At 44.2% G+C, this 11,947-nt stretch overlaps 1 protein-coding gene across 4 annotated transcripts in view; it reads right to left on the bottom strand.

Annotated features, from left to right (window-relative positions):
• Window positions 1-635: 635 nt before the first annotated feature.
• RMDN3 (regulator of microtubule dynamics 3) overlaps window positions 636-11,947 on the bottom strand; it is a 281,724-nt gene continuing 270,412 nt past the window's right edge. Inside the window, exon 6 of one of the 4 annotated variants that reach the window (XM_085626847.1) lies at window positions 636-3,755. Coding sequence is in view for 2 of the 4 variants with exons in the window: in XM_085626846.1 (XP_085482972.1) it covers window positions 3,689-3,755 (67 nt within the window). In the remaining 2 variants the exon portion in view is untranslated. The remainder of the gene's footprint in view (window positions 3,756-11,947) is intronic. The other 3 variants (XM_085626849.1, XM_085626846.1, XM_085626848.1) reach the window with 3 other exon arrangements.

The following is an 11,947-nucleotide window of genomic DNA, read 5'->3' as shown; positions in this document are numbered from 1 at the left end:
GCAAATTGGTAATGTTGAGATCCAACTGTAAAACGGAGATACTTCCGATGCGACTTCAGGATGGGAATGTGAAAAAACGCATCCTGTAAATCAATCAACGCCATCTAGTCTTCCTGCTGCAGCGCCAGAAGAACCTGAGCTAGGGTCAACATCTTAAATTTTTCCTATTTGAGGTACAAATTCAAGATCCTGAGGTCTAGGATTGGTTTCAATCGCCCATCCTTTTTGGGGATCAGGATATACCGGGAGTAGCATTCCTGACCCCTTTCCTGCTCTGGAATCACCTCTATCGCACCTTTCTGTAGCAAAGATAAAACCTACTGCTGTAGAAGCAACAGATGGTCCTCCAAACACCAACCCTGACAAGGGGGGAAAGGAGGGGGAAACTCCAGAAAGGAAGGGCGTAACTATTTTCTATGAGATTCAAAACCCAGAGCTATGACGCAACAGATTTCAAATTTCGTAGAAAATGGGACACCTGACCTTCCACAGTTCCAACATGCTCTAAGACGGGGATCTATAGCTGCTTCGCTGTTAAGCCAGTTGGGTGAACAGGAGAGGAGGAAGAGGCTTGTTGGCGAGCTGACCCACGCAGGCGACCTCTACCTTTCCCTCTGTATGTTCTATACAGTGGGTTCGCCTGATGCTGCTGCAGCCAGGCCTGAAATGGAGCAGCCTTTACAAGACCCCAAAATCTTTAGTAACCAAAGCCCCTAGTTTGAGACTGCAGGCCTAGGGATCTAGCGGTGGCTCTACGATCTTTAAAGCGCTGTAGCGCCCAGTCCGCCTTAGTTCCGAAAAGTCTAGAGCCATCAAAAGGTAAATTCCAAAGAGTAGCCTGAACATCAGGAGAGAAACCCGACCCGCTCAGCCAGGCGTGCCTCCTAGTTGCCACCCTAGCAACCTGGAATTCTTCCTCCTCTAGAAGCCTTTGTGCCTCCTCCTTGACCTTATCTTGGGTATCAGCGGTGGCGGCGCCAGGGACTTTGGAGCCGGCGTTGATAGAGGCCCTTCAGGAACAGCCAGAGACGACACATGAAGTCGAGACGGTGGCAGACTGGAGCACGATGGCGCCGGAGAATAATCCATCCATCCCTCCTGGGATGGTATCGGCGTCAAGAACCCAGTCGTCGGGAGAGGCAAATTCGGGGTCATCGGCATAAAAGGTGCCTCGGCATAATGAGGAGGTAAGCCCATGTTGCATGACAGCGGTCCCACTGGCCCAACAGGCGCACCGGAAGGGTTAGTCGCCCTGACAAACATGCCATACATCGCATTTAAGAAATGAGAATGATCCGTGCCTGGAGACGGAAAAGGTGGGTACGGATCCAGTAGTGCCTGCTCAGGAACAGCCTGAGGTCGTAAGGGTGGATCTGGCTGCGGCACTGGAGACACTGGAGCCAGGGGCAGAGTGGTCGGAGGTGAAGGTGTCGCTTCCCTGGGCGGAGATCCCCTCGGAGTCGGAGAATGAGCCGGAGTCACCTGTAGTGAAGTTGAAGGCAAGACTTCATCCTTCCTGTGACACCATAAAGCTGGGGACACCGACTTCGGTGACTTGTCCTTAGAAGAGTGACGTCTGGAGCCATGGCACCGCTTCTTCTTGTGCTTCCTCGACGACTTCGAGATGTGTGGCGTGGACTTCGACCTTGTACTTCTCCGGCCCCTCTTCTGCTTCTTCGCCCTGGCCATGAACAGTTTCGCTTCCCTCTCCTTGAGGGCCTTCGGGTTCATACGGCAACACAAAGAAAATCCCTCGACGTTGTGGTCAGACGACAGGCACCAAAGACAATCATCTTGGGGGTCTGTGATGAACATATGACCCCCACATTCCCTACACAGTTTAAACCCAGACTTCTTCTGAGCAGCCATTGCACTGCCACAATTACAGATGACTGTAACAATGTTAAACTACTAAGAAATGGAGAGTCCTAGAAAAACCGTTAAGAGTCGGCAGGGCAGTATAAAGGGAACTGACGTCAGCACGCCAACAAGGTCTTTTTTATGGCTCCAATGATGTCACGCGGAGTCGCGAGCAGAACCGTTTCACTGTGATGTCCTCGTCGACATGGGAGAGCTATGAAAAAAGTTTCAGTGGAATACTGCACAAGGGGTAATTCAAAAAGTGAGGAATCCACAGGCACATGGAACAATTCCAAGGACAGTTCCTTTCTACTGATAAAGCATTCAACCTATACCAGTCTATTTCGGTTTCTCAGAACTAAGAAACCCCTAGGGTATACATGTGCTATACAAAACACCAACATGACAAAATGATATTAACAGGCTGAAGGATGTGCTAGCAAATGTGTTCAAAGGCAAATGCCAACATAGCTTCAACAAGAACTGGCAAAACCAGTATGTCTGGCTTGCATCTGGAGTCCTAACAGAAACATTTAAAAAATGTGCTGCAGTGAAATAAACTGTGTTTTGTATACAATTTTGCAGATGTTCTGTTTTCCAGTGCTGTTGCCTGCAAAACCAATCTAGGGTCTTTAATGATTGTATCCTTGATTGGTCTAAATCAATGTAGCAGGCAATTAAGTGATGCTACACAAAACCAATAAACTTACCTATTTCTAAAATGAGGAGGATAATGATAAACCAGCAGCTTGCTCAATTTGCGTCAATAAACAGTCCCTTACGTTGTCATTCCAAAATTAGGCTTTTATTATGTGCTAGGTCAAGTGTTAAAAAAAAATATACAGTCAAATATTCTCCTCACAGCATACCTATTATTTTATAAAGCACTGCCTGCTTACATCTGTGATAGTCATATTATGTGTGTGTCTTAGGTTTCATTGTGACAAAAGAAACACAGACGTTTGATATATATTAGTTATGCATGTAATAAAAAAATAACTGGACACATAGATTGTATTATCTACAATGTGTTAACATTTTGCTCGTATTTTAATCAGTAAGCATTTTACAGGTGGGGATTGGGATTGATTTAAGACACAATTTTCAGTGTAGGCTATAGCTATGACTGTTCCAAACACATGTATCAATTGATAGATGATGTTGTGGTTGACTTGGCATTGTGCTTTTTTCTGTACTTGTTTGTATTATTTGCTACTGGTAGTTTTATACATCATAATATGGGAACCTATTATCTCAGAATTTATCTCTCACTTTCTTTTTTTTCTTTGCACTTTTCACCATTGGCAGCCAAGTTAACAAAACACTCTGATAGGTTTGGAATTTTTGCCGATGTATTTTTTTTGGGGCGTTGATAATGCAAAATAAAAACACTTTAAATATAGATACTTACATTTATTTTAGAAATGGTCTTTAGACACAAACAATCATTCACTTGTGACATTATGGTCGAAGACAACGCAGGATAAAGATAAACATCAACAATAGAAACATGAAACACATTTCATTTGGTATAAAAACAAGCTTTTTTTTTTTTTTTATAAATACTGGGTTACTTAATATTCTTTCACACTTCTTGAACAGACAAAACTATGTAAGAATTTCAGTAAACCTTTCATGTTTATTTTAGAATTAAATAGTTGTATTTGCATGTTATAAACACAGTACATTTACACTGCATACAATGTAGTGGTCCACTGTTTTAAAATTGTATTTTAGTTTAACATTGTCAACGAAGAATCTCACTCGGTCGTCAAACCTCTTGTGCTTGTTCTGCTTCCTTCATAAAGACTATAAAGATTGCTTGCTGTTAGTGCTCAAGTTCTCCTGGATGATCTTCCAGTTGTCCATTTGTGACAAAATCAGTTCTATAATTTCTGAAAATTTAAAGTAAAAAAATATTTAACGGGCTCTCACTAAAACAGTGAAATAGGTGACACCTAAACAGGATTGTCTATATGCATGTGCTTTAAATAATAAAATTATTTGCATCGTCATTGAGCGTATTTTATTTGAAATGAGGTATATGGGGGAAATAAGCGGAATTAAAATGGAGACCGTAAAACACAACTTTGAGAAAGTACACATCTGAAAGTTAGAGCTACAAAAAGGCAATAGAGTAATCCAATTATAAGGGGAACGAATTGAAGTTCTTTACCGTTAAAAGACCAAGTGTACAACTCAACATGTTTATGTGCGAAGAAATTATGTAAACAAGACTATACAACCTCTCACAGAACGTATGTATTGCATGAAATTATAAACAAAAATAAAGGAATTAACACTGTCTTCAAAGAAAACGTGGGGCCACAGTGCACTGCAAAGCAATGAGAATCAGCATCATTAAGATATAGCAAGCAGAGTTTGAATACGAATAAATCCTGTGCTGTATGATTGCTAATAAGATAAAATGTCTAAATATTAAAAAGAGTAAAACGTCCCAAAAATATTTACATGAAAAAAAATAAACATACTAAAAATGAAGATCAGGGGCCAGAGTTCTCAAACTTTCACGCAGTACAATGCAGCAAGATAGGGCATATTCCTGTCCTCTGCCTGTGCTGGTGCATAATTAGCAGCCTAGTGCCAACGCAGGCCCCCTTGCGCCATAGTGCCAGGGTGCCTGTGTTACAGGCAGGATTGTTTTTTTGTAGGAAGGCTCACCTTCCTGCACAATATCATTCCTTAGAGAAGTATTCCTCTAAGAGTGCTGCAGAATGCAGCACACTTAGAAAGAGGAACTAATGAGGAGAAATAAAGATATTTCTCCTCGTTGCGTCTCTGGTGGTTTGGGGGCGTACAATTCTGATCCATTCCTAGGTCTACCACTGTTGGTAAATCTGGGAATGCCTCAGAATACAGGGGTGAATTTGTGACAACACCCAGGCTGTACCCATGTAACACCCCCACTACATATAGTAATGCAAGGCAGTGACTTGCACTGCCTTGCATTACACCAGATTTACAAAGCTACACAGGGCCATGCAAATTGACTTTGCGTGGCTCGATAAATCTCACCTAGGTTTTGCGTCGCCCTTGCGTGGAACAAAGGCGATGCAAAACTTTAACAAATCTGTCCGCTGGTATTTACCAAAGTATTGTTGCCACAGTTTACTTGCTACAAAGAAAACATTCTTTGTGCATTAGTTTTCATATTCTTACTTCAGACCTCTTCCCTGAGGTTTTCATATAGGTATAAATATAACATTTCTGGGTATGTGTGTCCTGCTGTGGTCATTGGAGGCAGAAATCGCACCTTTGCAAACTGCTAGATAGACATCATACAGTGCTCCAGCCTCGAGGGCCAGAGCAGAGCACAGATGACAATTATTGGTAGGTCTTCTCATCTATCAATTCTCCAACCACCATGTGTTGAGTGAGCTGTTGGATGATTTTTCCATCATCCATATGCACAAGTGACATGCCTGGATTTCCTATCATCCATCTGCACAGAAGTGACACCACGCCTCACATTACCTATTTAATGGCAACTGCTGTTGTGCCAAAGGCAAGTCCATCTGTGCCTTGACCCTATCCAGGGCTAGGAACCCTGGTCCTCTGCCCTGCTGCCACGATGACTCTTCATGCCCTCACCCCTGGCTGCCGCGCCCTATGCTGTTGCCTCACCACACAACACTAAGGAAGCGTTCTGCGTTTCCTACAAGTTTCCATGCACTTACCCACACCTTCTGCACTCAAAACCCCAGAGTCCTGCCACTGCCCACACAACACTCCGCACTCACATACATGCTCCTCAATACCTGCTCACTCACCAAACATGCCATGGAGAATTGTGGCCTGCTTCTGGACAATGCCCCATACCGACTTTTCCTCACAGAAACCTAGCCTGCATCTGCACATGAAATTCCCCCCAGCCCCATTTATCATCACCTTCTGCCACAGCCAAGTCAAAAAGCCCACACCAGTCTCCTGGACAGACCACGTCCACATAAAGTTCAGCATTCCTGTCCAATGCACATTCACCACCTCCAAACCAACTGGAGCACCATCACTGACAAGGACTAGAACACAGCTCTCACCAAACACTGACTCAAAACCACCAAGAATTGTAACTGGATCGCCTGCTGTGCCTATTCCCCGGCCTCGCTCAAACACAGCAAGATCTAGACCACCCCACCCTCCCACCAATACCAGTTGGTACACGCAGGAACTCAGACTGACAAACAGCCACTGAAAACAAATGGATAATGGGCCAGGACAATGTTAACCACATGGCCAGTCACTTTTTCAGAAGGAACTGCTGGCAACGTGAAGTCCATCCAGTCAGGGGGCCCGACATGACCCCTGCCCCCATCACACAGAGGACAGCAACCCATTAGCTTCATACCAAATGGAGCTGAGGGTCTAGAGCTACTTTATCCTCAGAACCTCCAGATGGAAAATTCTGACTGCAAATATGTATCCTCCCATTGAAGAGGGTCGAGAAGGAGTCACATCATTTTCCTGTTCCAGTCAAACCCATTTGTGTAAAAGAGGAAAGGCACAAATATTTTACCCTACAGAGTATTTTTAATATGATTTTAATTATAGTTTGTACAAGCCCTCATCAGGCATGTCTCTTCCATTTGTGATACTGTGCTCTGCTGTGCATTTTCACCACCGCAATATCCCATTGAGCTCAGGGGGGCTGATGGAGTTTTCCTTTTAATACTTTTAATTTAAGAAGAACAATTGAGTCCAGAGCACTGCAAACACAGCTGGTAAAGCTCCGAGAACATTTGCTTCACATCCTTCCTACAATCACTAGCGTGGGTTGGTAATAAACAGGTGGCTTTTTTTAAAGGAACAACCATGTTTTTTGACCAAGATCACCCTTTTGTAAGGGCCAAACACGTGGTTATTGCCTCGAAATTGAAAAGGAAAACAATAATGATCTGACTACCACAATCTACTCAGATCCTTTGATTTAATTAACTCACTCATACTAGTGCAGATTAGGCAACTATGGGTAAGCGCAAACAGTTGGGAGCGGAGGGGGATGGGGATAAAAACGCCAAAGTGCCACGTAAGGCAGATATTATTATTTCTTATGTGACCTCCTCTGTGGGGGCAATTGACCAGAAAATCGCTAACGCGGAAAAAGAGCTTGAACTTGAAAGGGCAACTGAAAGCTTGGACAAAATACCCTCTATTACATCTCCATCCGGGCCCATAGAGGGCGAACGCTTTAATTCCGTAGTGAGTACAACTGTGGCCAATGCTCCCAGTACTACCCTGTCCTCGCTTGTAAGGGGAGGCAGCCCTGGGGGCATAACATCTCCAGTAAGAGTAAAAGCTAAGAAATGTGTGCGTAAAGTCAAGCACCTGCAGGGAGAACAGGATTACGTTACTGGCACAAACCTGGGAGACAAGATGGAAGAATTGTTTGAATCACGTATAGAACCTTTGTTGGTGGGCATCGTTAAAGACATTTTAGACTCTTTGAATACTTGCGTTACTGGCGTACTAACGAGATGTGATAAAATTGACTCTTATCAAGGATTATCGTAATGATGTATTGCAATCAGCAAATATCAAAAAATCTGTCAATAACGCAGGCCCAGAGTCCATGGAATGTCTGGAGTCACATGTGCCTCTAGGTAGTTCGCAACCTCATGCGTCCCACACACAACCGTTAGTGGTAAAAAATTTGGGTGATACAACAAATAAGGTGGAGGTTCCTCTAATACCCCCAAGAGCACATTTTCTTAAATCGGACACGTCCAAGAACCCAGTAATGTATCCCAAACCCTGCAGTCACAGGTTGCACCTCCCACCAGATGCAGCGCCGTTTGTGGCAGTCTTAACAGGGGTCCTGCCTCTTGAATCTAACATGAGTGAATCTACGGAGGACCTCCTAAGTAAATCTAGGGATTGGTGTAGACACTATTCCACTGGGGGGGGGGTGATATATCATCTTCCATTATTATGGCTAGAAGGGTGGGGTGGGACAGGGTCCCAAGTCAATTAAAGGGGACTGTATTGTTGTGAATTTCCGTGGGAGAGACGATGCTGAAAAGTTATTCTGGGATGGGTCTGATTTGTTTAATAATAATTGTATAAGAACGTTACCACTTGGTTATTTCTATCCCCCTCGGGGCATTCGGAAAACACGCCCTCCTGTCCCAGGTTCATACTCCAACAGAGACATTACCACCTTAAGACCGCACTATATTGCTAGGTCCCCTATGTCCTCCTTGAGTCCTGACATTCGACCACAACACTCTCATTCGTTTCCCACATCCCTTCAGGTATCTGAAAGTACTCACAGTGGGGGACTGGCTCTGTCAAACCACTTTTCCCCCCTGCGCCATTTACAGGACTCTGACTGACTAGATAACACACGATGCATAAAAGACATAATTGTGCACAAGTCATGCAAGAAGATTACGTGTAAAATTTTAAGTTGGAATATCGCGGGTATCAGATCCAAAAGTCAGGATGAGATTTGGGCAGGCTATGTTACATCCCACGACATTATAGCACTACAAGAAACTTGGGATACATCGAATAGTTTTTCTCTGGATGGATATGCCCATTTTTATATCCCAGCTAAACCAAGCTTGGCGGGTAGGGCGAAGGGTGGCCTTGCACTCTTAGTCTCACTGAACCTGAAAGGATCTGTAACTCAGTTAGAGTCAGGCTCCCAAAACTGCCTTGTTGTAGAACTGGCGGCAGTAAATTCTCCCACCCTGTTACTTATTAATTTTTATAATTCACCAGATAGTGTCAGTCCAAATCAGCATCTAGAAATCTCTTGGGGAGGTTTTGGATAAGTACAGAGTGTCACATAATAGTCCCGAGGTCATCCTGATGGGTGACTTTAACATCCACCCATGCAGTCTGGAGTGTATTGTGGAAGATGATGGGGGGCCACCTTATTCATCATCCACACACTTTGAACATACTAAACAAGGTGAGGTTTTGGAGAGCCTTTTGGCCTCCTGAATCCTCTTTGAATCAGGCTGTTGTATGGATGGACAGAGGACTATTACATTTAAAGGAAAAGATTCAGGAACAGTCATTGATTACATTTTTTTATCTTCTTTGATCTTGTCTACGGTTTTAAACTATAGGGTAGAAGACTCTGCTTTCAGTGATCATAATCCCGTGATAGTAGAGGCTGTCCCGGGGGGATCACTGGCTTTTAAAGATACAAAAACTTCAGGAGCCACAGATCTTTTATTAAAGGATCAGGGCAGGAGACTGAAATGGGCCAAAGTGACCCCGGTCACCTTCCTACAAGAGGTCCTGGCTAAGGTTGAAACGGAGGTGGGCATTTGCCTAGATCATGCTAACGCCAACTCAAGGATAGTTGAGGCTTTTAACACCATTTGTCTACAAGTAAATAATGCCCTATTGGTAAAAACCAACTCAGGCGGGCAAATAGGAAAAAGATGGTTTGACACAAACTGCACCAAGGCTCACTCTGCACTCCTAAAAGCATTAAAAGATATACCCAGAAATAGAGCACTGATAGTATCCTTGAGGAAACAATACAAACAGGCCATCTTAGCTCGTAAAACTCAGATCAAGGAAGATGCTTGGAACGATTTACAGTCAGTTGAAGTCTTGCGGGATAGTTCCAAATTTTGGGGGGTTATAAATCATCCATACTTTTCCAGAAGCGAGAACGAGGCCATGGAATGTAGTATTCCAGACGAGCGGTGGCTAGCTCATTTTGAAAGTATTTATAGCCAGCAATCCCATGGGTGCACAGATGAGACGCCAACTTTTAACCAGTGTGGTTTAGTCTTGGCCTTTAGGGAGGAGGATGTGGAAAAAGCAATTTATGAGACAATTAAAAATAAGGCTCCGGGCCCAGATGGGGTCCCTGCAGACTTATATAAGTCCGCCCCCAAATTTTGGGCCAAAATATTGACTAATGTTTTTAATTTCTCTAGAGATAATAATATCCCCGAGTCCTGGGCCAGGTCTACTATTATTCCAATTTTTAAAAAAGGTCAGAGGGGCGACCCGGCTTGTTATAGGCCTATTTCCTTAATAGACTCGGCCGTTAAAATCTTAGGCAGAGTCATTTTGGGCAGGTTGACTGTGTGGCTTGAGGGCAGAGGCATACTGTCTAATGCCCAGTATGGTTTTAGGGCCAACAGGAGTACGCTGGATCAATGCCTAAACCTCCATCTACTTATTAGTAAATATACGATCGCGAAGGAGGGGTCCCTGTATATGGCATTTATGGACCTCTCCTCAGCTTTTGACCTTGTCAATAGGTCAAAGCTGTGGAGGATCCTTCTGGATATGGGGGTTGATCCCCCTCTGGTTGGTATTTTGGCGGACCTACACTGCGGCTTATTAGCCTCGGTGAGAGTCACCCAGGGAGGAAGGTGTACCAGTTGCTTTAATTCGGAGAGGGGTGTTAGGCAGGGGTGCATCCTGGCCCCCCTCCTCTTCACACTACATATAAATGCACTGGAGCCAGCTTTGGCCAACTCAGCGGTGGACGTTCCGCGTGTAGGAGAGACCAAGATTCCGGTTCTCCTATACGCTGACGATGCCGTTCTTCTGGCCCGTTCAGGTGTGGCCCTTAATAGACTACTGGCCACTTTTGGCGAATTCATGACCTCATTGGATTTGAAAATTAACACCCAAAAGTCCAAGGTCATGATTACTGGTCTGGCCAGTAGGAAAAAGAAATCCAAAACATTTTTTTGCCTAGGTAATGAGGTAAAAAGGGTCCCGATCTTTACCTACCTGGGGGTCATCTTTGATGAGAAAGGAACGTGGGGTCCCCAACAAAAACTAAAAGGCAATTCTGTGGCAAGATCTGCGGCAGCTATATTAGGTTTTGCCAAAAGGTTGGGAGCACGCCCAATGGAGGCTATGCTAAGGGTTTATAAAGCCAAATCTTTGGCTATAGCCACCTATGGTTCTGCCATCTGGGGATACACAAATACTGATACCATCCAGAGGGCAGAGAACATGTTTTTAAGATCCCTGTTGTCCGTCCCTCAGTCCACACCCACCTTTACGACACACTTAGAGTTTGGTGTGGGGTATGTAACAGATTTAATAAAAGCGGCCCCTTTAATTTGTTGGCTAAAAACCTGGCTTAACCAGGAAATCTCTTTAACCCACCTGATTCTCAAAGACTGTCTTGCCTTGGACAGAGTCCATAGAATCCCATGGCTGGTTTACGTCAAACGGACGCTTGCAATAGTGGGTCGACCAGAGTTATTTCACTCCCCCAATTGTATTAATAAAAAGGATGTCACGGTGATTAAATCTGCATTAGTTACCCTACTCACGGCAGAGAAGGAGGACTCAGAAATAAAAAAGCCACTAGTTAGAAGGAACTACGCACTAACAACTATTCCCGGTCTTGAACCCTATTTGGCTTTTGTAACCAGACCATTTCATCGGTTTCTTTTAATTAAATTTCGTTTTAATTTGATACATTTTTTGCTTGGCTCCTACCCCACATGGGCTACCCCAGAAAATGCAATCCCATGTGATTGTGATAACTTTTCCACCCAAGACACGGTACATTTTATTATGTTCTGCGAACACTACGCACAGATTAGGAAAAAATACTTGTTACCTATCCTGAAGGAGGCCGGTTTTTTACAAGTTAGCCCAGCGCTCCTGTTCTTGCAACTCTTACCCAGCATTAGTATTGCATTTCATGTAGCAAGTTTTTTAGTTGCGGGCGTTCGTATAAACAAGAAGCGTGTCAATGTACGGCTGTTAGACCTGTCAGCCCTTTGGGTGGTCCCTCCTCATCATTATTTATTTTGTCCCACTTTTGCCTCAAACCCTGTTTGAATTTTTCCTTTTTGGGAACCACCAGACTTTTTAGTGTTGCTACAGATTCAGGGAGCCATTTTAGCTACCCCTGAAACTTCTGTCTGAGGGCCTGAAGCACAAAATGGTGGCCTCCTGTGACATCACCAGCATCCACTGGAACCTACCAGCACCTTCCAGAACCTTCCAGGAGATTCCAGAACTGTGTGACAGTTGGAAACCGTTTAGAATGTTGGGAGAATAAGAGAGGCAGTTGGCAGTTGGAGCTGGCAGTTGGCACCTGACTGGTGAAGAGAGAGGAGCA

This window comes from Triturus cristatus, chromosome 9 (genome assembly GCF_964204655.1).
Source record: "Triturus cristatus chromosome 9, aTriCri1.1, whole genome shotgun sequence".
Taxonomy (NCBI): Eukaryota; Metazoa; Chordata; class Amphibia; order Caudata; family Salamandridae; genus Triturus; species Triturus cristatus.
The sequence above is the reverse complement of the archived record's forward strand: the minus strand, read 5'-3'. Positions and strand labels throughout refer to the sequence as shown.